General features: G+C 41.6%; 1 protein-coding gene across 3 annotated transcripts in view; it reads left to right on the top strand.

Annotated features, from left to right (window-relative positions):
* Nucleotides 1-27,542, top strand: part of Nckap5 (NCK associated protein 5) — a 791,944-nt gene that overhangs the window by 298,134 nt on the left and 466,268 nt on the right. For all 3 annotated transcript variants that reach the window (XM_075987773.1, XM_075987771.1, XM_075987772.1), the window contains one exon: nucleotides 10,678-10,811. In XM_075987773.1, coding sequence (XP_075843888.1) covers nucleotides 10,678-10,811 — 134 coding nt within the window. The remainder of the gene's footprint in view (nucleotides 1-10,677; nucleotides 10,812-27,542) is intronic.

Raw genomic sequence — 27,542 nt, 5'->3', positions numbered from 1 at the left:
TGTGTTCAGAACTCAGCTGGCCTTCATATTAAATTGCCATATGTAATGTTAGGAATAACTTTCTCTTATTTTCATTCATTTTATGTGCCCTGTAATTCTTTTCCCCGTTCCTCCATGAGTAAAGAAGGCATGCTTTTGTTACTTTGATCATGGATTGTTCTTTGGCTGTCTCCTCCATACTTGCAAGTCCCTTTGATCCTTTCATCCCCATCACCCTCTGTCCTCCCTTCCCCCGTCCTGATGAACCCCTTCTCCCATACACGCCCCCACAAAGTTTAATTACTGTTGCTTGCAGGCTGGGTGGAGCTCAGGTAGCTTACGGTCAGTGGCTCCACTACTGGAGCAAAGGTCTTCCCACATCACCCAGCAGCCATCGTCAGTAGTTCCTCAGGGAGGGCTGGACCTCAGGGGTCCTCCTCCATCCATGGCAAAATGTTGATAGGCTCAGTCTTGTATCAAGAAACATGGCTACGATCAGTGCATGGGCATAGTGGCTATGTCTTGCCCAGAACATGTCTTTTGCCCCTCATCTCCCATCATCTGGCTCTTGAGTTCTTTTTGCCACCTTGTCCATGAGGTTTCCTGAGCTTTTAAGGAGGTAATATAGTTGATCCATTTAAGGCCAAGCACACAACAGGTGATTATTCTCAGCACTTGAACTGGTTATGAGTCTGTATATCAGGTACTTCCCACAAGGTGTCTTTAAACGTGACCCTCCTTTTGTTGTTCTGAGAAAGTTGCTCCTGTAGGACAGATTGGCTTCCAGCTGACTTATGCCAACCATAAACTTGAAACCCAAGTTCTCCAGCGTCTACTTTGGGAGTGTCTGGGATTCTCGGCATATATGCCTCTGCAAGCCCATCCTGGAGGGTGACGGGGCTCAAGCCTAGGGCTTCTGGTATACCAGGGCCACAATCTCCCCACTAAGCTACTCCCTAGCTCTGAGGTATACTTTTAAAATCTGTCTGCTTCCTTATCTCATACACTGTTGTATAGCTGTTGATACCAGCTATAGTGTTGTTGTTTCAATGTTTTTAACCACAGTCTTGTTGCATAGATAGATAACTTTTATATTAAAAATAAAAACAAAGCAGAATCTCTATAGTATAATGTCTATTTATTAACAACTGCTGTACCTTATGTTCAGTACAGTGAACTCTGTCATTGGTGGCTCCTTTATAATTCCTCCTGACCTCGGAGGTGAAGCCACTGTGGTATGAATGGCACACCTGTTCCTTAGTGACAGTTAGCAATTACAAATTGGAACCTTCAGCATCGTGCATGTTCAACCTGACTCTTTGGTAATAATTCCTGGGGATCTTACTCTCTATAAAACATGTTTGTTGAACATTATGAATTCTCAGTACTTGTGAAAGAGAAGGAGTCCTATTTTATAACATGCAAAGCCTGGGAAAAAAACCTAGATTTTAGCATTATGATTTCCTGAAAAGGAAAAAATTCCTAGAGAGATTTTCAGTATATTACTATAGTGATATTGAAAACCTTTGATACTTGTGTTTATTGTGCCATATTTAGGCACAGAGTTAGTTCTGAGTTCATATTTATGTTTATACATATACATATAGTCATTTATAAATGCAGGAACAAGGGGAACATATCAATCTCCCAGCCTGGATGCAGGAGTCCCTAGTCCTTGGTAAGCCCTCCTCTTCCAGCAGTCTGCAGAGAATGTCTTTAGGAGTGGATTGACCTTTGTGCTTAGCTAGAGAGACCTGGGCGGTACGTGGTCACCCTAGAAAAATAAGCGTCTTCTAGAGCCTCTTTGTTCTTAACAACCTAAAGCACTTTCCAAGATTTCTGTTTCCCTTTGATTGTAAGTTCTATAGCAAGGGAAAGATACTGATGTTTCCTGTGGAAAGATAACTCCTGCTGGGTTCAGTCAGGTCTGACAGAATGTTCCAGAAGAAACCACTTGTGAACAAGAGAGAGCTAAGCATTCAGCCAGAAGTGGGAACCGGGGAAAAGCTAGGAATTACAAAGCAGGCCCCACCCAGCATGGTTCCCAGCACTTGTTTAAAGTATTCACAGTAGACCTGTGGATAGACCATGTGCAGTTCCCAGTGAGCTTCCGTGTCTGGCTACACACTAGGCAGATGTTCTGTGGTGTTGACTCCAGTTCCTGCTGGCATGTTTTTATGAATGGTGTTTATCATGTCTTCATTTGTTCCCAGCTGCTGTCACTGGGGACTAGCCCTACAGTATGACATTATCCTTCATTTAAATGATTGGTCAAGGGCCAAATATAGCCAGTCAGGGAACTGAGAGATAAAGAAGCTACCCTATAAGCATAAAGACCTCAGTACAATCCCAGAGGACACACAGGAGCACAGATACATACACACACACACACAAAAAAAAACCCAACAAAACAACAACAACTGTCCCAAATTTTCTCACCAGGGAGGTGGAGACAGGAAAATCAGTAAGATTCCCAAGGTTTTCTGGCCAGCTAGTCTCGCCTAATTTGGGAGTTGCAGGTTCCTGAGAGACCAAGTTTCAAATATAAACTAAAGAGTGGCTATGGAAGATGCCTAGATTTGACCTCTGACTTCCATAGACATATGCACACATGTGTGTATATATATATACACACACACTTACATAAATGGTTTCTTAGATGTTTTTGTAAGAGAATGCATTTTCCTTTTTAATTGATAAACTGCATTGATTTACTCAGCTCACATCTTAGTGTTTCACGATTATTTTGTAAGTAAAAATGATATTTCCCATAAAGCTTACCTCCCAGATTAGCACAGACTAAATTTTCAGTGGGAAATCTCTTCACCTTCTTCTAAGGCAGACAATTCCGTGAAACAGAACACCAAAGCGTTGAACCGTAGCTTGCTCACGATTCCATGACGATCATTTAAGTCTTCTAACTGACCTTTTCATGAGAAAATGTGAAAGTTTGCATTTCCTAACAACCATGAGGCAAATTGCGGGAAATCATTTTTTTTTGTTGTTTTGTTTTTTAAATTTCTTTTATTGTTTTAAAAACAAACTATATTTTTTATTTTACATACCAATTCCAGGTCCCACTCCCTCCCCTCCTTCCATTCCCTCCATCTACCCCCCCACCACACCCCCCATCCACTCCTCAGAGAGAGCAAGGCACATTACCTTGGGGAAGGCCCAAGGCTCTCCCTACTATATCTAGGCTGAGCAAGGTATCCATCCATAGAGAATAGCTTCCCAAAAAAGCCAGTACAAGCAGTAAGGATAAATCCTGGTGCTACTATCTGTGGCCCCTCAGTCTGCCCCAGCCATACAACTGTCACCCACATTCAGACTGACTAGTTTGGACATATATTGGTTCCTTCCCTGTCTGGCTGGAGTTAGTGAGCTCCCATTGGCTCAGGTAAATTTCAGTGCGTGTCCCCATCATGGTCTTGACCTCCTTGCTCATATTCTCATTCCTTCCACTCTTCAACTGGACTTTAGGAGCTCAGTCCAGTGCTCAGATACAAGTGTCTGCCTATGTTTCCGTCAATTGCTGGATGGAGGTTCTTTGGTGACATTAAAGATATTCATCAGTCTGACTACAGGGCAAGGTCAGTTCAGGCACCCTCTCCTCTATTTCTCAGGGTCTTAGCTAACCTGGAACTAGAAATCATGTTTTAAAAATTATGAAATTTCTCCTAGAATCTGTCCACTCTAAAGCACTAGATGCTGGTCCTGTAAACACCAGGCCAGTTGTTCTCAAGGGTTTGTTTGAAGAAACAGCTCTATGTAAAGAAAACTGTCTGCAAGGCAATGGGAAATGTGAAGGCCATCTGGAATGTTCTCCAGATGAATAAAAAGCATTTGTGGGAAATTAATATTAATTGCCAGGATCCTACAAGCCACTTTGTGGCAGTCTTAAACGCTTCAGCAGTAACTGGTACAGTCAGATGTTGACATTATAATTATTCTCTTATTTTAGAAAAGAGAATAATTATCATAGCAAACACTCTAATTTCCCATACACATAATTACACCCATTCACGGAGGAAAGACAGGAATATAAAGATTCCTAGTCTAAATAGGCTTTTTCTTCTCTCACTGATCTACAAAACCAAGGGGGCCGAGCAGAGTGAACAGAAAATATGCACTCTTAATAAATGCAATTGCAAATGCTCTGGAAGGAGAGTCCTGGAAGAAATGGAATTTATGATTTAATAATTAATGAGTGAAAGTGACTGATCAGATGAGACGAATATCAAGTTAGATTTTTATTCTGTGGGCTGGGGGAAAAATCTGTGGACGGAGCACAAAAACAACAGAGCCAACTGTATGAATCCTTTAAAATAAAGAACATTTGTATTATCCTCAGTGTCAGGATTCAGACTCAAAGTGGTTGCCGACTGTCAACTGAAGGAAGGCGGTGGGAATCCATGTCAAGAGGATGCAGCTGCACTTAGCTAGTACTTACTGCAGGGTTTTGCACCACTCAGGAATGTGCTACTGTGATTGGCAGGTTCTTACCAAGCACAAGGGTTAGTCTCCTTCTCAACACAGCTGCATGTGGAATAGGTAGCAAACAATGGGATGATATGTAGTTCTGAAAAGCAGAGCTAAGCGTCGAGAGTATGAGAGACGATGACATGTATATAAGACCCAGGAAACTTTAAGGTCAGGGTAGGCAGAAAGGATGTAAAAGTGAGAGGAAGGGATTCAGTATTGTGGATGCCATCTTCTGGGCAGGACACAGTTTTACATGTTAGCTCACAGCAGCTGTGATTACCTGCATAAACCTTACACAAATTGAGCTCATCAATATTCTGTCAGGGATCTGCAAGGGCTTTCAAAGCTCGGCCCCTCCCTGAGGACCTGTAGGCAGATAGTTAACAATCAGGGAAGGAGGTGTTTTCTTCAGTGGTGTAGCTTTTGGTATGTTTCCTATAGTCTTATAAATAACCCCTTCCCTCATGCTCTTATAAGCAGCTCTAATGATGTTCAACTGGTTGTAAATAATAATTTAATAAGGACATGAAAGTACAAGGGGACCTCATTGAGAAAAAGAAGAGAATCAGTGGAGAGGGAACAACAGAAGGTGAATTTGATCAAAATACCATATATATATATATATATATATATATATATATATATATATATCTCATAGTGAAGCAATTATATATAATTAAAATGTGCTAAGATAATGAAAGTGTATCAGAAGGTGGGATACACTGTAGGTAGACATGATGTAAGAAAGACCTTAAGATTGAGAAAATATGGCAGGTGTTAACCTTCATGGGAAATATACTCAAGGTTCAAGATTGGAAGATAGAAGAGAAAAGACCTCTGAATTCTGTGTAATATGGATCAAAGAGAAATACAGCATTTCCAGGTTTAGTACAGAGCCAGATCAGCTACAGAATACCTCAGTTCTTCATTGGTCCTTGTGTGTATGAATAGGGAAGGAGCAAAGAGGTGGAGGTGAAAGCAAAAACATAAATCCAAGGCCACTTGAGTCTGGAAGATTCCCAGAGTATCCCTCTCCTAGTCCAGACTGCTGAGAGCCTGACCCGCTGCCCTCTCATGTACAGAACATACAGACTCCAAAGTAAAGAAGTGGGAATTTAAGAATTTAGTCGAGTGTGAAGGCACTTAAAAAACTTGATCTCAAAGAATTCTCAAGGGGATAGAATAATTAATAGCTACTGTTAATTGTGATCAATTAACATGACAACAGAGAAATATCTGTGACTAAAGTAGAAGAATGTACCACAGACTTTATAAAAGAGCCCATTGGCCAAGTAAATGAAGCACTTACTGGGTTAAGAAATGAGCCTTTGGACCAAGTGAATTCAGTGGAAAGACTGCTCTGTGAATACAGCGTGTCTGAATTAGGCAGCTGGCTGTAGACTGCAGGTTTACCACCCAGTTTTTTTGTTAGCCAAAGGCTTGACTACCTTGTTTGGTCCCATCATCATCATCATCATCATCATCATCGTCATCATCATCATCATCATCATCATCATCATCATCATCATCAGGTATTAGACTTCTTATAAGGAAATGGTTTTCTGGAAGCTTGTTGAAGTCAGAAAGACAGTGAAGCTGAAATCCCTACAGAGTAGTTCTCCCCAGGACGAGGAACCATTGTGTATGAATGACACTCACAAATGACAGAAGCTGCCATTGCTTTCTGTGGTAGTCTCTGACTTCTAGGGTTCACACCAAGAATGAATTCTTTGTCTCAGTATGAATAAGATTTGTTTTTTTTCTCTTTAAAACGCATATAGACCTGTTATCCCTCTAGAGTCTGCTTTGTCATTCCCCTTCACCATGTCATGTTGTTAAACGTATACCTTTCCTTGCTCTGCATTGGCCAAGAAAAACCATACATCTCACTCATCCAATGACCTGAATCAGGAAGTCAGTCCCTTGTGATCATTGCCATGGGACACCCATCCTGACTGACCCTGACCCTAGTGTGTGCTACCCCAAGCACATCATCTGGTTGAGGTTGTGCTTCCTCTCTTGATAGTCCTGGTATCATTAGTAATTATATTTTTCCTGCTAGTGTTATGACTGGGTTTATGGGTGTATAAAATAGGAGAGCTGGAGAGAAGCTTAACTCTTTAGAGGTGGGTCCGTACAGACTAAGTATATTTTCCAAGTGCAGAGTCTCCCTACCCACTTATGGCCATATCAAAAAACAACTCAGGGAAGCAAAAGTTTATCTTGGCTTACAGTTCAAGTATACAGTCTGTCATGGTGTCCAGTCATGATGTAGGAGTGTGAGTTACCTGATCACATGCACCTGTAGTCAGAATGTACACAGTTGAGTGTTGCTTCCCAGCTCACTTTCTCCTTTCTATTCAGCTCAGGACCAGAGCCATGGGATGTAGTCATCCACCTTCAGGATGCGTTTTCCCACCTATATTAACCTGATCTAGAAATTCTTTATAGATATGCCCAGTTTGTCTCCTGGGAGATTCTAGGTCCTTTCAAGTTTCTGATACCATCCACCAAGGCTGAACAATAAAGTCATGGGAAAACCAAAGTGACAGCCTCGGCGATTAACCTCATGTTTTCTTTATTGCATGAATTTAGATGCTTGTAATGTTCAAAATATGCATTATTTTACATACATAATTTTATTTTCTACTTTTCTAGTTATATGATGGTATGTGGATGTGATGATGTTATATGATGAATTAAAACCTACCATTTTACTCTTCATTCAGAATTCTAATTGATAAGTAAAATGAATGAATGACTAGACACAATGAGAATTAGCATTTCTCTTTGTGTAATGCAATCATCTGTTGTCATTACTTTGTGTATGGACAAATGTGTGCTTAAGTGTGGAGAGCAGAGTTTTGTGTCTGGAGTCTTCCTCCACCGCTTGCCGCTGTACTCCCTGGGAAGGAACCCCTTACTGACCCCCAGAACTTGTTCAGCAGGCTAGTATAACTAGCCACCTTGCTCTGACCATCACACTTGGGGGACAAGTACTTTATCCACTGGGTTATCTTCCTGCCCAGAGATTTCTTTTGCTTGAGGAAAGTTATTCATATTATATGACTCACCTGTGGCTTTTCCTGTAGGGCTCCCCCTTGGCAAAGCGAACCTTTGAGATGCATCCACTCGTTCATCTGTCCTCTTTGCCCTTGAAATCCCTGCCTACCCCAGCTCTGCTTTCTGTTCTCATTTCTATTATCTAAGTCACCTTTTTGTCCCTCCTCTCCCTTTAAAAAGTCATGTTCTGTGTTTTTTTTTTAGTTAGACTGAAAGCTGCGTCTCCCTCAGGTGATGTTATCAGCACTGTGGATAGATCCTGTACAGCTTCTATCTGTGCATCACAAAATCTGATTCTGATTCTTCTGTTACAGCCAACAGTGCGTGCTTTAAAAAAATCAATGCTGAAGTTCTTTATCTGCATCTCAGCTTCTAGAATGACCGAATCTTTCATAACTAATGGAGATATTGAATTCAGAGGGCTTAGGGGGAAAAATACATCGCAATTTGTGTGAAAAGCAAAAATGGGACTGCAATTAGATGCTGTAACTGTAGCTTAATTTAGATCCATTTGACATTGGTTTGATAGAAATTTGTAGAGAGTTTTAAAATTAAAGCTAGCTTTTTTGTGAAAACATTAGTTTAGTTTCTACACTGATGTATTTGACTTATAGAACTCTCTCTCTGTATGTATGTGTATGTGTGCATGCATATGCACATGTGTGCTTCCATGCATGTGTGAAGATAGGAACCCATCCCTCGGCTGTAGCTCCTTAGGTGCTGTCCACCTTGTTTTTTGAGACAGAATCGTGCACTGACACTGGCCTGGGATACTCTGGTTGAGCTGGGCTGACTGATCAGTGACTCTTAGGGATCTACCTGTCTGTGATGTGGGTTTTTTCCTCTGTGTGCTGTGATTAACATTAATTAATAAAGAAACTGGCTTGGCCTATAGCAAGGTAGAACTTAGTTAGGCAGAGAAAGCTAGGCTGAATGCTGGGAGAAAGAAGGCAGAGTCAGAGAGAAGCCATGGAGCTGCCAGCAGAGACAGACATATTGAAACTTTGCTGGTAGGTGATGCACAGATTAATAGAAATGGGTTAAATTAATATGTAAGAGTTAGCTAATATGAAGCTAGAGATAATGGGCCAGGCAGTGATTTAATTAATACAGTTTCTGTGTGATTATTTCAAAGTCTGGACAGTCAGGAACCAACAAACAGCCTTCTCCTACATGTCTGTGCCTCTCAACTATGTCCAACTTCTTTTTTTCCATGGTCCCTAAGTGGTCAAACTCAGCTGTTCATGCATGCAAAGCAAGCCCTTTCATAACTGAGTCATCTCCCCAGCCTCTCTTATGACTTCTAAGAGAAGAAAGCAGTTATTGATTTAGATTTTAGATAGGAAGAGTGAAAAGGACCTGTGATTGGTAGGACATTTCTAGGTACATTGGATGTTGATTGATAATCACATGGAGATACCTTTGGCATTTTGGACTTTTTTTTTTAATCAAGTCACCTTTTGACTGAGATATTTTTGTATGAACACAGATATACAGGTATATAAAACAAAAGAGATAATGACTATAAATCATAGTTATTTTTTAAAAAACAATTCTTTAGTGTATATATAATTTAAGTATCTACTGAAAATGAAAGGAAATGTTCATACTCATGAAATGGACTTCCTTGTTTATTTTGACGTAAAGAATTAAAACTCCTGGCTAAATATCTAATACCATCGTACACAAAATGTTTTCAGGATTGATGGATATTTTGGCTTTGTATTGATCAATACCGAGTGTGGTGCTTTACATTAATACACAGCATAAAATGACAAAGTATGTCTGCATTCATTTCAGTAATTTCTAGAAATTCTTTCCTAATCCCCAGCTATAATTCATTGAATCCCTTATTGTAGGACATTAGATGGCAAGAGTTAAGCATCCTGACATAGTCTGGGGCAGAAATGTACTGGTCAGCACATGCTGAGAAATAGTGGCAGAATACAACCCCTGTCCTCTGTGACTAAAGCATTTTGCTTCTGTAACAGCAGCAGACAGTGCGTGTGCAAAGAAACACTGCCATTTGCAAATCAGGGAGCTTTCAGCCTGAGCCAAGGTGATCGGGCAGTGTTCCTTGGTGCCGCAGGTCAGGACAGTGTGTGCAGTGCACAGTGTGCATGCCATGGCTTCAGAACCAGGACCGCAGGGAAGCTAAAACTCAGCATGGTTGTGGGCTGCCACACGTTCTGTGGATTCTTTATTTATTTGATATTGAAGTAATTTGGTTGTTGAGCATTCATACATGTTTACCGTTTACAAACTTTCATAACACCCGCCCATATTCAGTCAGTGACTGGATGTGGAGTTCTGTCCCACAGTCTCAGAAGCTATGGTCTAACTGACTTGAGATTCTTGGCCTTTCTATGCAAGCAGTGACACTTCCTTTAAATGATATTCCAGAGATTGAAGAGATAAAGTCATTTTGAACAGACAGTGATGTTCTATATCTGAATGTCTTTGACTTTGATGGGATTGTGGGGTCATAGTTAGTTACAAAAGACAACTTAGTTTAATGGAAAAAGTTTAATAATAGAGCAATGCCATCCAGGACTCAAATTCTTTCACCTTCTGGTTTCTGTGAGCCTGAGCATGTTTATGCTTACCCCGTGAGGACCCATATGGTGTCAGAGGATGGTACCGACATATGTTCCCATCACTTCTTCACTGTAGGTTTTGATCCAGAGTCTCTCACTGAACAGGGATTTTTGCCTTTACAGCTAGAATGCCCAATCCACAAGCTCTCCGGGTCCACTTATCTCTGCTCCCAGCACTGTTTTAATGAGTGTTTGTGGCTATGACAGCTTTTATGTTAGGGGTCTGAACTCAGGTCCCCTGCTTACTCGCAAGGCAAACCTTTTATCTACCACGCCTTTCCTCTAGACCAGGGTTTTTATGTTCTTGAATACATGTGTAGAACTTTTATCTTTTGCTTCCTGGTATACAACAAGAGATTAATAACAGAATTTGCCTCACAAAACTGTTACCATCATTTCATGTGTGTGTGTGCCTCAGTGTGTTCATGTACATTTTATGTCGCTAGACTAGTAGCTGTGACTATGAAGCTCAGATTAGCACTTAAGAACCAGCAGCTCTCCTTGTGTCTTGTCTGGGCACCTTCTGAAGGCCATGCCTTTGTGTGTTTCGTAGCATGAGAAGCTGATACATGAGTTGGAAGAGGAGCGACACTTACGGCTACAGAGCGAGGAGCGGTTGCGGGAGGTGACCCTGGAGTCGGAGCGCAACAGGATCCAGATGCGTGGCCTGCAGCAGCAGTTCTCCAGGTACTGTTGCTCAGTGAGCATGCTGCTCCTGAGGTCTCTCCCCCTCTGAACAGTCACACCTCGGACTGACTTTCTGAATGCAAGCTTTTGCTGCCTTCAGAGAGCGTTCCAACAATTCCGACATTCTATTCTGGCCAAACCATCCCCTTCACAGCTTGGATAATCCTCTGGATTTTGACCTAACAGTTGAGGTTTGTTAAAGGTGGTTGTCTTTTCTTCTCTGATGCCTTCCCAAAGTGTTTCTCAGTGGATTTGTCATGGACTGGTCTGTAGGTATGCCTGTATACAGCCAGGTAGGACAACAGGATTCTGATGGTCGTCTCAGTACTGTTTCATCATGGGAATATAATTAGTTGGTAAATTTTTTTTCTTAGGTAACCAAAAATAAAAAGTAATGGGTTTATTTCTTTCAAAAATGAAATTGCTTGAGGCAGGTTTTAAAAATGTATACTGTTCTTGCAGAGGACCCAAATTCAGTTTTTAGCACTCACGTTAAGCAGGAGCTAAAAATTTCCTGTAACTCTAGCTTGAGGGGACCCACTGCCCTCCTTTGGCTTCCTTGGGCACCTTAACTCACATGAGCCTCTCCAACAACACACGTACACACACACTTACATAATTAAAAATCAAATTTTTAAGAAAGACATAACTACAATTTGAAAAGAAGGTTTTCAAAACGGAAGCCCATCTTAGACCTCATTTTAATACAGTCAGAAGTTTTTAATTCTCATCAGTTAATATAGGGCCCAGTGATGGCACAATTTCCTGTCTTAAAATCGATTGAGTACTGAAGGAGAAAACACAATTGTGCATTGAAGTCCTGAGTCCAGGTTCAATTGTCCCATGAGGGACAATCCACTTTCCTTAATTTGACTGGAACACTTTTATTCCATGTTCCTATACTGAGGTCACCCTAGGCTGTGACATACTTGACAAGTTGTCCTAAAATGATAATGTTCTTAGATGCAGTGTGGGTACCTATGTCTCTATCATGAAGATCTGTATAACAGTTGGCTATTTCCTTCTCTCCCTCCCTCTTTCCCTCTGTGTTGGTCTTTCCCTCACATGCCTTGGCACACGTGTGAGTCAGAGGACACTTTTATGTGGTAGGCCTTGTTTCTCACCTTTTCTGAGACAGCATCTCTCATTGCTTTTCCCCTCCCATGTACACCAGGCTGGCTGGTCTGTAGGATTCCTAGAATTCTCTTGTTCCTGCTTTCCATTTCCCCATGGGGGCACTAGGAATGCACCCTCATTGGCTCTGTTGTCTGCCTTTATTTGGGTTCTGGGGGGTTTGAACTCAGCTTCTTACACTTTGACAGCAATTGCTTTACCTACTGAGCAATCTCCCCAGCCCCCACCCTGAGTTTTTTTTTTTTTTGCAGAGAGAGATCTCAGTTCAGCCTTGAGATCGTTTCTCACTGTGCTAGCTAACACATACCGTGGCTGCTCATGTCCTTGGTTTGGGGGCTTCAAAGAACACAGCAGCAAGGATTGATGACTCATATGTATTCATCACTATAATTTAATACTCTGTCAAACTCACGAAATTACTCAGGTGGTATAGAAAAGCATCAATAAATACTTTAACATTTCCATGGCCCTCCCCTCTCATGCCATAACTTATACCCCCTTAGCCTTACTTCTTCTCTCCTCTGTGTGAGTCTCACTGCATGTGAGCCAGTAATAACAGAGGCTTTCCAGTTCAACTTGAAGCACTGCAGTGGAATACTTACCATTTTAATGATGCAGGAAAGAAGGGGGCGGGGCTCACTCTTTGCACTATCTAATTGAGACGTCTCTATAGTCAAGCTATTGATTTCCATGATGGGCCACAGAAGACACAGTAAATTATTTTCATACGCTGCTAGGTGATGCTAGGTCACCAGTTGTAAATCAGATGACAATCTCACAGAAATTTGAGTTACACAAGAGTCCGAACTCTAGCCTGGGCTGAAAGAGAAGATAATTATATGTACAATAAATAGCAGTTGGTTTCCCGTCCTGCTTTTGTGAGGATATTTCCCACTATAATCAGGTTTCTTATGTAGAGCTTAAACGGCCTTTAAAAGGTCAGCTACAATTATAGTCAAAGAACTAATAGAAATCTGCCAGGGAGGGGCATAGATAGCAGATAATTACATGATAATCTGGGATCATTGAACTATTTTGATGGCCTTTCACACTTCAAACTTTAGTTTTGAAGGCATTGCTAGTAGTGGTTGTTTATATAGCTTCGTTCACGTCTTTGTAAAGTCCTCGGGGTTGAAGAACACATCTTTGGGCGTGGTTGGCAGTGGAATGGTCATATAATGATTTACATGGTAATCCAAACTATTATGTTAGACTTTTAAACTTAGAAATACTTATCTTAATTATGTGTGTGTGGGTGTGTGCACATGAGTGCCATGCCTGTGGAGGGCATAGGAGGGCGTTGGAGCCCCTGAAGCTGGAGTCATAGACAGTAACAAGGCACTGATTTCAGGTCCTCTGTAAGAGTACTTCTTGCTCTTAGCTGCAGAGCTTCCTCTCCGGCCCTCAAATTTAAAACATTTCCATTCATAATGTTGTCTTTTCCTATCCCGTGTTGACAGTTCTCTCTTATAGGTGTAAATAACTGGGGTGTTACATTATGTTTTCCATGGTCAGATGTTAATTTTTAAATCATTGGTGTGCTAATTCCTCTGAGATTTCTATGGCTTACAACGGAAGGTTGGTTTACAAGACGGCTGCAGACCGAAAGGATGGCTCCTACAGAGAAGCCATACCCTAGGTTCCCTATGGAAGAAGGTAGAAGACATATATAACTCACATGCTCACATCCACTCCTTTACCTAATAAAGTGCAAAGTAAGCCAATAAAGAAGGTGTTTTTGCAGATGAAACTTCTGCCATCGGTGAGGGATCCCTCCCAAAGGTGAGTTCTTAGACGCAGTGGCAGTGTCATAGTGTCTCTTGTGTGTGTCATTATGTAATCGAAGACATTTTCCAGATGCGATGGGGTTTAACCCATGGCCTGGCAGTTACATGACTGACCATATTTTATGACAGATTCATGCTGTAACCACATACAATTCTGTAATTGTTCTCAGCTCCTCCCTTCTTTAGCTGTGTGTTCAATGTGTGCTTCTCTGGTTAGCAGCACTGTGTGTTCAATGTGTGCTTCTCTGGTTAGCAGCACTGTGTGTTCAATGTGTGCTTCTCTGGTTAGCAGCACTGTGTGTTCAATGTGTGCTTCTCTAGTTAGTGGCACTTAGTGGTGGAGACAGAGCCTAGGACATAGCTTTTCTTTCTCGGTAGAGATGATGGTGGGTCAAGGCCCAGGCTCATTATCTCACCTCAAGTTAGTGAAGGGTTTGTGCCTCGTTAGACTCACCTGGAGGGTCACCTGCAGGACCATTGTTCCCAATGGGCCAATGGGTGGGTATATTACCTTTGAATAAGGGGCTTTGAGGGACCAATTCATGAAGAAAGCAACAGCCCTCCAGAGTACTGATCTCACACAAATCCTTACCTGAATCACACACGCATTAGACTTGGTTCCTCAGGAAACAATCCAGTGAATTCATGAATTGTTCTATAAGCTGCTGTTCTTAGTTCTTTTTCTACTCAGTGTGTACATGTGTGTGGGTGTGTCTGTCTGTCTTTATGTCTGCAGGAGAGACATGCATGCCACTGCATGCATGTGAAGGTCAGAGGACAACGTTGTGTGCTAGTAATCACCTTCTGTCTTGTTTGAGTCAGGGTCTCTTGTTCACCACTGCATACCCCAGGCTAGCTCACCGGTGAGCATCTGGGTCTTTTGTTGGCATCTCCCACCTCACAGTAGGTAAGCTTGGATGGCAGAGAAGTGCTATTACATTCACCATATGTGGCTTCTGGAGACCCCTACTTGAGCCCCCACTCACGGGGAGCATGCCCAGTGAGAGCTTTGCCCACTGAGCCATCTCCTCAGCCGGACAGCTACTTGTCTATCACAAAGGACCACTTCTGTTGTGTACACATCAAGAACAAAGAACAGTGCAAATGCAGATGAAGAGGTCTTACTGTTGCCGAGCTGGGGATGAAAGCAGAACTTTGTCCCAACTCCGGGCATGCAGGCTTGATATTTGTTAATGGGTTAGCATGCTGGGGCATGAATCATCAGATGACATTAATGATTGCATAGAGCTAATAGTTATGTCTGGGTTTGTTGCCTAGCAGCTCTGTGCCTTGCTGTTTGTCACTTTAAATTAAAATTGGTTTAGTAGACTCAGCATCTGGCAGGCATATTTTATAAACCATTTCCTGTCAGTAAATGATAGCATGCCTGAAGCACCAGAGTGTTTCCTGTGTAGCCTTGGAGTGTTCCCATTGTGTGCGCCAGTGCTGTGCATCTGAGCAAAGGGAGCAACCATCCTGTGCCACTCTCCAGCCGTCAGGGGAGTGTCACCTTCAAGCTCTCACTCCCTACATCCCGGGTTTCTTTGCACCTGTTCCAACCTTCTTCTCCATCCCTTGTCTTTTTCCTTGAATCTGTTTCATTCCTTACTGGATTGGAGGATTTCCTGCCACACTTGACTGCTATGCATAAGTGCAATTGACTACATGTTGAATTTCATGAGGCCACATGGAGTTGATTTTACCATTTACCTCATTCAAAGGTTACTGTTTCCATTATCAGCCCTTAAGAATTTATGTGATCCTCAGGTTATGTTTTCTGTCCACTAGGAAGTGATAGGGACCTGACTTAGAAGTGGGTGCAAAAAAATATGTGTGTGTGTGTATAGTAATATATCTTGAATTATTCTTTCTTTATATGGATCACACAGATATTAAAAGAGCATCTTGGGGCTAGACAGATAAGTCAGCACTTGCTACTCTTGCAGACTATCCAAGACTTAGGAACTGTCCTAAGAACTATGCTGGGAAAATCACAATTGGCTATGACTATAGTTCTAGGGGATCAAAAGCCCCCTTCTGGACTTGGCAGGCATTCTCCCACATGGGATTACACACACACACACACACACACACACACACACACACACACACACAGAGAGAGAGAGAGAGAGAGAGAGAGAGAGAGAGAGAGAGAGAGAGAGAGAAAGTCAATCTTAAAAAAACAAACTTGAAGAGCAGCTTCCCTAGATCTCTTGTAATGAAACATGAGAACAGGAACCATCTGTTAACCTCTGACCAATCAGCTGACTGCTCTTCTGTTCTCTTCCCAGACCATCAATGATCTTGATTTAAAACTTCAAACACTAAAACTGCTAGAAGAAAACATAGACAGTGTCCTACAAAATGTAGGCATCAGAAAGGACTTTCTGAACAGGATTCCCTTGGAGAAGAAATGAAGGGCAATTTGTCAACTTGGCTCTTAGCGTGGCTTTCCTGGATGCCTTGTTCTTTCTGGTGCACATAGAGGGTGGTATTATTTTCTTTTTCATACAGGTTTATAATGTTTATTTTATCTTATCCACACCCACTTCTCCCTTTCAACTTCAAGGCACTCATTAACTCATCTCTTTATATCTTTTCTTAAAATTATTTTTGTCACAAATATCCCATTGAGTCCAGTTAGTGCTACCCATGTGTGTATTGGTATGTGGCTGTGCACTGGGGTATGGGGAACCTACCATTGGCCATATCTGTAAAGAAAAGCGACTGTCTTCCTCAGTGGTCGTTACTGCCAATAGCTCTCAGATAGGCGCGGGGGTCCTTGACCACTCTTCCCCATTCCACACTGACATTTTGATTTGTTAGTTCTTGTGTTGGTCTTCCACAGGCAAACACAGCTGCTTTGAGTTGATGTATGTGATCGCCTTGTCATGTCTGGAAGACAGTATTCCACAGCACCCCTTCTCCACACTTGCTGGCTCTTATATTTTTCTGCCCATTTTCCTCAATGTCCTAGAGAGAGATTTTTCTATTGATTTTGAGTTGCTATTTCCACACCCTCTGCAAATTTTTTTCTGGCCAAAACTTTTCATGAAAATGGAGCCTTCTCCTTTTCCACTCTGGATAGATGTACGCGGAATCAAAACTGGCTGGGAAGCGTTGCTTGGAGGATGTGTTTCGTTCAGGTTGCAGCAGATGGAGGAAAATATCTTCAACAGTATTTTTAAACATTCCTGGTGAACATAACATAGGTCGTGTTTTCCTCTCTGCAGTTTGTGTTTTAGTGATCTTACTCCAGCTGAGCAGAGGCAGTAAGGGCAACTATATAGAGAACGGGAGAAAAAAGCTATTTCAGCTAGGGTGGCCACTAATTTGACAAGTCTGGAACATTCTGTTCTTCCATTGTATTTTTGTCTTTACCTAAGAAAAGTGGCACTGTAACATGTTATTTCTTAAAGTTCTAACAATGAAACTATTAAACACTGGGCTGAGGAGATGGCTCAGTGGGTCAAGAGCTTACAGAGCAAGCCTAAAGATTTGAATCCGCTCCCAGAACCCATGTAAAAATCCAAATGTTATGATATATTCTTATAATCTCAATGCTAAATAGGCAGAGACAGGTAAGGCCCTCTGGCTTGGTAGCCAGCCAGACTAGTTCTTGGTGGATTCCAGGCCAGTGACACCCTGTTTCAAAAACTGGGAGGATGGTTCTTGAGGAACAACACCGAAGGTTGGCATGTGGTCTTTTCTCGCTAGCTTTCTGTCTCTGTTCTGTCTGTCTGTCTGTTCCTCCCTCTCTCTCTCCCTCCTCCTCCTCCTCCTCTTTCTTCTTCTTCTTCTTCTTCTTCTTCTTCTTCTTCTTCTTCTTCTTCTTCTTCTTCTTCTTCTTCTTCTCTCTCTCTCTCTCTCTCTCTCTCTCTCTCTCTCTCTCTCGTGTGTGTGTGTGTGTGTGTGTGTGTGTGTGTGTGTGTGAGAGAGAGAGAGAGAGAGAGAGAGAGAGAGATACAAAAGAGTAATGTGTTGTTGCCTGCTGGGCATTCCTATGCTGTCCATTAGTTGTGTGATCTCTTTGCAGGCAGCACTGTCCTGTCTGGGGCTTGCTCTGAGTCTAGTGCTGCTGTTTCACCTTAAGTTGCTCAATAATTCTGTTTAAGTCATTGGTCCCTCCAGATCACCATCATTTTCCATGTAAAATGAGGAAAGTGGATTGCTTTATGGTTTTATAAAGCTTTTTGTGCTCTTTAGAAGGCAGTGAATTAGGAATGAAATGCATTTATTTATCATGTGAAATAAATATTGCACAGTTGTTTCCAGGCCTTTGAAGTTTCTAGCCTTGAGTTCCTGTGCCGAGGTGATGGCGTAGCCTGCCTGTCTTGGGGCCCAGGCTTTCCTCCCAGTGATCTTGTTGGGATTGTCTGGGACCGTGTCTGCTTTGGAATTTGACTGAAGAACTCTAAATTAGGAAACTATCTTACCAGATTTTTTTAAAAAATTATTTTGGGGCCAGTTTGAAGTTTAATATTGAGGAACCTGATTTGACCAAAGGAATGATAATTTAAGGTGAGCAGCCATTCCCAATCCTTATTCAGAGTGTCTGCATCAGGACTTACTGAACCCTTAGGGGTGGGGCTTTATTGTGTCATCTTGGTTTGCATGTACAATTTCTGACCAGCTAGTCATCAATAAAAATATCAGCGATGGTTCTGAGGAGGTGGCTCAGTTGGTAAGCTGTTTGACTTGCAAACATCATCAAGCCCCAGAACCCACTTGAAACAAAGCAACAGATGGTGTTGGGTACATCCATGTAAAACCAGTGATGGGGAGATGGAAACAGGAGGAACTCTGCAATTCACTGCCCACCCAGATTCAATATTCCAGCTACAGCTAAGAGATTCTGTCTAAGCAAAACCAAGACGGACAGTGAACTGAGGAACAGCATCTAAGGTCGAGCTCTGGATCTACATGGGTGTACACAGATATGTACACGCACCAGTACAGACACAGACACAGATGCACTTCAACACGGAATTCTCAGTGGTTTACCTTCATTCCAGATGGTTTCCATGACTTAGTCTAACAATGTTCTAAATGATCTATAGGAACTGAGGACTAAACGTGGGTCTTCTGCAAGAGCAGTATATGCTAAGTCATCTCTCAGGCACCGTCTCGTCCAGTTTTGGGAGGCTGTAAGTAAAGCTAGAGTGTGTGGATCTTCATGGTGTTTTATGTCTTTTGTATGAATAATTAGAGTAGGTTTGCCAAGTGAATCATTTTTTTTTCACTTCGTGAGAGTAGCAAACCATTTCCAAAGCAGCCACAGTTCATTGTATGCCTCCTTAGAAATGTCCAGTTCTCATTGTCCGTACTGATGCATGCTTGTCGAAACAGAAAGCATACAAACAGAAAACCAGTGAAACAAAAACTGGGCTCTGTGAACTGTTCTACAGTAAATATCCTTAAAATTAACACTACGTCAAGAAAGACTCAGTTGACAGACCACTTGCCTGGCATTCACAAGGCCTGGGTTTGAATCCCAGTACTACCAATAAAGAAAGGAGAAATAGTAAAGAGAAGAAAACCTTTCCAGACATGCAGGTGCATCTTTCCAATTTATTTTATTTTTATTTTTATTTATTTATTCAATTTTGTAAAAGCAAAGAGCCTTTATTCTTACATAAGTTTGCAAACTCAGATTCTCCATGTGCCCAATGTATTGGAGTGGTCTAAGAACCTCAAGCTCAGTTAGGGTTGGGTTTTTATAGTAGCAAAGGTGGGGGTGAGGGATTTCTAGGTACAGCACCTCTGATTGGCTGACATTTGTCTAAGGATGTCATGGTGAAAAGTGATCCGTGTGTGCTGGCAGGTGATCCTATCTACAATGGTCGGAATGTTAGAATTTCCTTTCGATGATCTGTTCCTGGGTGGTACCTGGATGATCTCAGTTTGTGGTCTTTATTGGAACCAGGTATTTCCTTAGGGAAAACTGAGACTCGGGCTTCTAGTGAGCTTGTCGTGGTGGGTCCTACAATTTAATTGTACAATACAAGGCTATTAAGGACTTTAATACTAGTGAGGCAACAATTGCTATTCTCCTTCTGTATAATATTTTTATCATCCCCAATGGAAACTTTTTAAAATTTTCTTTTATCTTTAAATTAAAAATATAGTATGTAGGTATGTATGGTATATGTATGTCTTCCTTTGGGTGTGTGCATGGGTGTGTATGCATGGGTGTGTATGCATGGGTGTGTATGTATGGAGGGCAGAGGTCAACATGGTGTATCTTTCTCAATTGCTCTCATCTTTCCAATATTAACCTTTGATAATGAGTAACTATGACAGTCGAGTGATGTCTCAGCTTTTATTTATTTACAGTTAATTAATACTGTGAAACACTTCATTTTAATCTTGTGCATTTGTCAGTAAAGAACCTCTAGGTTACTCTCAATCTCTTTGTTTTCCTTCACACTTGCCTGTTTTTTTTTCAAAGATGTATTTTATTTTTAATTTTTTGTGTATGTGTCTGTGTGCATATGAACACAGACATCTCTGGGGTCAGAAGAGGGCATCTGATTATACCTTTATTATGATGGACATGGCTATTTGTTGATTAAGAAATAAATAAACGAATATGGAGTTGAATGGATATCTTCTCTGTAATAGAAAGATGCCCGAGGATTCTACTTTGACAGGCTTAAGCATATGGAAGAATTTTATGAATAGTGTGTTTATGACAGAAATTTGCTTCCAAGGGAGGTTATAGAAAAGCAGTTTCTGGGGAATCTTTAAAACTCTGATAATAGCCATCGCTCTTGGAGTTATAAACCGTGATGGCCCGGGAGGATGCAGACCTGGCTTTCTACTCCGGGGCTTTGGTGATGGACTGCTCACCTATAAAAGAAGAGCTGCGTATTGCAGAATACTCATTGCAGGCATCCTTCTGCAGGGCACTAGATGGAATTTGGTGCATTGAAAGTTTACTTCCCAAAGGGTAACATTTACTTTCTGAGCATGTTTCATGACCCTTGGATAACATTTCTCCCAGCCTCTCTCTGTTTGCACACAAGGCCTACGGGAAGGCAGCAGCCCTGAGAGTGTTGACTAACGTTCTGATCAACTCCTCGGTCTGTAGTCCTTGCATTGAGTTAGTGGCATTTACATGGCGTACATCTCTCAGTGTTTATGGTAAACACTCAGACTATTCTCTTTGCTTAGTTTGTGAAAACTGACCTAGTGGATACAGTCTCTGTTTATAAATGTCTGTTGCCAACAGACAGGCTTCGGCTGTCAGGGTTGTTTGCATCAATTAAAGCAGGAGGTTATCTGTGATGAAGCTGCCGGGTGGGAGGGGACTGGGTATGCTGTAGTTGTTATTAAATTGTATTTCAGAAATCCTTTTGTCTTATTCTGGGCCTGCCACTTAGAGTGGTAGCAAGTGGCAGGATGCACTTTCTCAGGTGGAAATGCGAATCTCTTCTGATGTTTACTCAGAAACCAGTTCAATAGTTTTATAGTGAGCACCCTGTCAATACAGACATCAACATGCCCATTAACTAATGGCTGTATCCTTCCCTTCTCTGTTCCCTTCCTTTTCCTTCCTCCCTATCATTCCTCCTCATCTTCCTCCTCCTCCTCCCTTACTTCCCCGTATGTAGTCAAGGATGACTTTGAACTCATGAACTTCCTGCTGAGGCAGTGTCTCAGAGTCACCAGCCATCTCCACCACTATCAGTCTACAATGTCATCAATTCCAGGACTGCGTGTCCATTGAAGTTAGCTATGATCCCACATCTCGTCACCCTCCCGTACAACAGGGTCTGTTTGCCAGCAGATAAACCACAAGGACTCTGGGTTTGACTTTTCCCTCTGATGTGTCTCTCACAGCACTGTACTTCCTTACTCGGTCTCTGTGACTCCTTGGGTTCATAGGGCCTTTACCTAGCTCATATTCTGGTATCGAGTATGAGGTATCCCTTCCTTGTGAATAAAGAATAAGCTGCTATGCTTCTGGTCTGATACACAGCAGACCCTCAGTTAGCAGAATAAAAGGAGGAGGCACTGTTTCAGGTAGACCACACTGCTCTCTGAATTTAGAATTGAACCATCTCTCAACATGGATAGCATTTTTAGACTTGATTTTATTTTTATTTGATTTAAAATAAAATTTTTGTTTAGATATACTATTAATTAATCAACACATTTTTATGTCTGTACCATTGAAACCCAAGTATGACCATTAAAGAAAAGACAAAATTGTTTGGGTTTTGTTTTCAGTAAGGTGAGAGACAACAATAAATAAGCCATCTCCCTCTACCTAATTATTTTAAGGTTAATAAAACATTACAAATAGTTTGAGCAAATGGCTCATCTGATAATGTGCTTACTGTTTAACCATGAGGGCCGGAGGTTGATCCTTATAAGCCATATAGAAAATCAGGTCTGGTGGTTGATGTCTGAAATCCCAGAGCTGAAGAGGCAGACAGGAGAGTCCTTTGGGCTTTGGGTAATCCATCAAGCCTACCCAGTTTTGTGAGTTCAAGTCCCAGGGAGACATACTTGCTTGAAATGGGGTACAGGGCTCCAGAGAAATAAAACCTGACTTTGATCTCTGGCTTCCTCTTGCCTGTGTGCACATATACTCGTGCATTGCACACATATAATGGACATACATGCACACACACATAGATACACTTACAAAGTACACATCAGACAAACCTCAATAAAATTAGAGTCAACTGTTTGCTATAAGACACGTAGGAAAAATGATTGAAGAATTGAGTCAAGGAGACATCTGCACCTGGTATGCTTCCTTCGCTTCCATCTTAGACAGTGAAAAAAAATCATAGAGCCCCCTCCCCAGCCTACCTCTGCAGTGTTGGTCTTATGAATATCTCAATCACACAAGTCAATCTTACTTTGTACTATTTTCTGAAACACAGCGGTCACCTTTGATGTCAGAAACATTTTAAGAATGGATTTCTATTCCCTCAGACATTCACGTTATTGTCAAGAGTGTCCCCGGTGAAGTAGTAATATATTTAGTATATTTCCAGTATGCAACACACACACAAGACTTTGCAGGTTTATTGCATTCTCAGAGACAATCACCAGAGCCCATGACAAGTTACCAGGAGATAGCCTCTAGGTCTTTGTGATAGATTAGAATGGCTTCCAGATCCTGCAGGCCAGGACATTCATAGCAGACTGTCCTTAGGGCACCAGACACTGCCTCTGAGCCTCTGAAGTCCAGCTCAGGAGAGGTGAGGCCCTTGAGGTGACACTGAAAATGTCTATTTGATAACATCTGGAGAAGTGACCTGTTAGGTGGAAATGAATGGAGAAGGACCTTTTACCTGTGCAACGCTGCAGCTTCAACTTACATTGACTTCTGTGTATGGACAGATATATTTAGTTTCTATGTGTTCGGGTTCTGTGTGTATGTGTACATGAATGTGGAGGCCAGGGAACAATCTGAAGAGTCAATCTGTAGGTGCCATCCACCTTGTGTTAGAGACAGATTCTCTCAGTAGCCTGGAACTTGCGTTGAACTTGGCTGGCTGGTCAGTTAGGAGTATATGGGATTTGCCTGTCTCAGTCTTCCCGTTGTTGGGATTACTCTACAGTGCTCAGGTTTTTTAACACGGGCCCTGGGATCTAACTCAGATCCTTGTGTTTTCAAGGCAAGCACTTTACCAACTGCACTATCATCACCTCAGCCCACATCTTCCACGTTCCACGATGTTCTTTAAACACAGATGCAAGACATTCATGTAGTTACTCTGGTTTATTTTTGTGATCATTTAGAGAGAGTTAGTCCTGTATAGATGCTATGGTAGGGAGCTTGGGTATGAGAATAAGATAAAACCAATGATTTCCTCTTCCTTGTACTAAACAGAACTATAATATTATACACAATTACAAAACATTTGTAGTAAATCTCATGTAGCCCAGTCTCGCTTCGAACTCACCAAGTAGCTGAGGATGGCCTTGAATTTCTGCTCTGCCTGCCTCTACCTTCTAAATGCTAATTTCACAGACATGCATCACCATGGCCAGTTTATGTGGTGCTGGACTTGAACCCAGGCCTTTGTGCATAGGAGGGAGGTGTTTTACTAACTGAGTTACCTTGCTAGACCCCTGTAATTTAATTGATAAAATCCCTCCATGGAAGCGTTCTTAGAACCTTTCTTTTACAGAAGAGGAAGGTGAGGTTGATATGGATTAAAATAGCTTCTTCTGCATGCAGCCACACAGCTGGGATGTTCTATAGCCAGGGTTGCTCTCAAGTGGCCTGAATCTTAACCATCATTTTCTATTGTTTCCTAGTTTTGCTAGCTGTGCAAGAACTGAGGTGTATTGACCTTGGGCTGGGTGTTTTTTGTGTTCTGACGCATGCAGTGTCCTTGCTTATAGTCCTATGAGGAACTATTAACATCTATGTTTTATAGATAGGGAGCATAAGGGCAGAGAGGTTAAACACATTGGAGAAGGTCACATAGCCATCAAATTGGCTGAGTCAGGACAGTCCTGTCCCTAATGGAACATTCACATCTTTTTGTACCCTACAAAAATTAATGTGTGAAGTGTCTCAAAATCTCAGTGCTTGCTTCTGCAGAACTTTATTGTTGAGTAAGTATGTAGTTTATGCTTTAAATGCATGTTCCTGTAGACCTTGATTGTCTTTGAGAAGACAAGAGTCTACTTTGGCTGCTTAAGATACAGCCTTTGTAATTGACAAAATGCCTCATTTTACCTAAGAAACAAAGTATTTCTTGAGAAATATCTTTTGCTCTCTCTAACGTGGCTGAGGCGTCCTAATAATTAAATTCAAATTCAAATAGAATTATGTGCTTTTCCAAAAGTACCTTATTAATAAAGCCCTCAAAATTGGAGAAAGTAGTCAAATTTGAAGTGAATAATAAATGTAAATATATAGTTCACTCTTTCTACTACCGGTTAAAAAGTAGTTTGGATTTATGTTAAGTATTTCAAATGACATTTATTTCTGTTTTTCACATGGAATAAGATCATTCAATTTCTGTGAAGAGGAAAAACATCACAGATGAGGGAAAGGTGTGTGTGTTTGTGTGTGTGTGTGTGTGCGCGCGCGCGTGTGTTCTGACATGTATCTTTCTGTAGGTAAATATAAATAAAGGACTATTTGTCTTATATGTATACTGATTACCCAAGAGACAAGTATATCCATGTGTATGTGTGTGCACGCATGTGCACAAAGATACTAGTAACCAACGTGTTTGGAAAGATAAAGAGACAACAATTTTTTAAAGAGAGGATGTGACATAATATGAGTAGAAACTACATTTCTGTGAATTAATTTCAATTTTATGATTTCATTTTAGGAATTTACACATTTAATATACTATAAGTTAATACATAAATTTAAAATTCCTGTGTATTCAAGGCAAATGTCATACACACACACACATACACACACACACACACACACATATATATATATATATATAGAGAGAGAGAGAGATGGAGTTCAGTAACTTAAAGAACTTTATACATTCTTCCCATAAGTCATGCTGGTGCCAAAGGTTAGATGGAACCTAGCTGCTTCCTATAGCCACCTAGTGATGCTGTTTCATGTTGTTTTTCTGAGACTCATGGTCTAACCTATGAAATCCCCTGCCATCCTGAACTTATATAAATAAAGTCTTACAGTAACCTACTACATGGAGCCTTATTCTTCCTAAAGATACAAAAGATGTCATCCAGTACTAGTAAAAGCCACCACTTCATATAGAACACCCCAGCACCTCTAAACTCTTAGAGAATGCCAGGAGTCTTGGTATTCCTCCCACTGGTTATTAATACTACAGAGTGGGGTGGTTATATGTTCTGTGTCTCCTTATGGAAAATTCCAGCACCACCTATGAAGTAGGCAAAGTCCCCTCCATGATGCACTATACCCTCAAACAGTGGTTCAGAACTCAGCCTTCCTCCTCTACCACACGCCAGGCCATTTGTCACAGCAACAAGAAGATTAGCTAATCTACTGGACAAATTACTAGTCAATGCCAACAAGTGACCACTGATCTAAAGAGTGAGAGGCACCAGCAGGACAAACTGACCAACACCTCTTCCTTCACAGGAAGTTGGAAACTGACTGGGGCAAGGAGAACGGCTCGGTTGCCCTTTGACCTGTCATCTGGGTAGGGTGGGGCCGGTTTCCTTCCATCTATTTGCTGAGTGTGTGAAGCCAACAGTAGACACCACAGAACATCTGGCGCTGGGTCATTTCTAACAGAAATAAGACAATCATTTTCAGGCCAGTCTGGTGCACCATGGTGACCTTGGGCCCAATTTAGTGACATCTGGACATGTGTAGGAGGCAAATTATAGCATCCTTCTGACAACAATTTTATATTAAACCAAATGGCTGCTGCTCAGCTGTCCACACAAAGGCTTGGAAGGCTTTCAAATGCTTGTGGGTCTCACTGCAGATGGTGAAGCCATTCTCGTACTCGATGGCTGACGGCTTCAGCTGAAAGTTAGCATCAGAAGCAGAGCTGCAAATTATACTGTTAACCATGCCTTGGACAGATATTTATAGTGACTTCACTAGGCTCCAGACACTCTGTGTGTTCCTGCATGTGTATGTGCTCATTGGGTCCTTCATTTACCCAGAGCAATGCAGCCACACACATAGAGTGAAGATAAATGAACGACACTCAGAGATCAGAGTCATGAGACCAGAAGAAAAGCCACACACCAGAGGCAATGTTTTATCTCCAAAGTTTCATGCTTTCTCATGTGCAAGTGTGTGTGTACTTACATGTGCTCAAGTGTGGGTGCAGATGTCAGGTAGCTTTCTCAATGTCTTTTGGCATTATTTTGAAAGACATACATTTTTAATAAACCCATACTTCCCTGATTCAGATAGGCTGGCTGGCCAACATCAGGAATCCTTCTATCTCTACCTCCATAGCCAGTATTAACTGTAGCTCCTCAGAAAACCATTGTGCCCTGTGAGTCCCTCCCCTAATGATCATGAACTGACTTCATTCTTAGCCAAAGCGGAGAATGCATGGAAGCAGGTCTCTTCCTCCTTTTTTCCCTTGGCATGTGCTATATACTGAATCATCCCCCGATCCAGGAGTCACAGCATGGGGTCCTTGCACCCACTATGACTTCATTTGAAGATTAAGCCCTCATGGAAGTAATTAAGGTTAAGTGAAGTTCCAGGGGTAGAGATAATCTGATAGAGCCACTTCCTTTATAACAAGAAGACTGGATTCCAGAACATTCTCTCTGAGACCATAAGAGAAAGGCCATATGAGAACACTACCACCTCTAAGTCAGGAAGACAGGCTATACCAGACTCCAACCATGAGAGGAAAATGCCTCCCTTAGCACACTGTTTCCACTTTATGAAGCTCTTACTCCCCCAGCATCAGGGAGAGTGGCAACCCCCTAAGTAGGATCTTTCCTATGCCAATGCCTTACTTTATCATTCTTGTTTGCTTCTTAAACTACCCTTGAATTAGTTTTAAAAATTGGATTTTGTAAGTAAGCCATTTGAAAATTGCAATACGTGTGTGTGTGTGTGTGTGTGTGTGTGTGTGTGTGTGTGTGTGTGTGTGTCTCTGTGTGTGAATGCATTTTGAAGTTGGAGGTCAGCCTTAACTGTCTCTCCTCAGGAGACATCCTTGTTTTCTTTTTAAAAATTATTACATTTATATTTATTTTATTGTGTGTTTCTCTCTGTATTTCTCTGTCTATCTATGTATATGTATGTATGCCTTGCTATGTATATGGTTAGAGGGCAAGTTGTAGAAGTTGGTTCTTTCCTTCTACCATATGGGTCCAAGGAATCAAATTC

Source organism: Microtus pennsylvanicus, chromosome 10 (genome assembly GCF_037038515.1).
Source record: "Microtus pennsylvanicus isolate mMicPen1 chromosome 10, mMicPen1.hap1, whole genome shotgun sequence".
In the NCBI taxonomy this organism is placed as follows: Eukaryota; Metazoa; Chordata; class Mammalia; order Rodentia; family Cricetidae; genus Microtus; species Microtus pennsylvanicus.
Note: the sequence above shows the minus strand (reverse complement) of the source record. Positions and strands in the feature narration are given on the sequence as shown.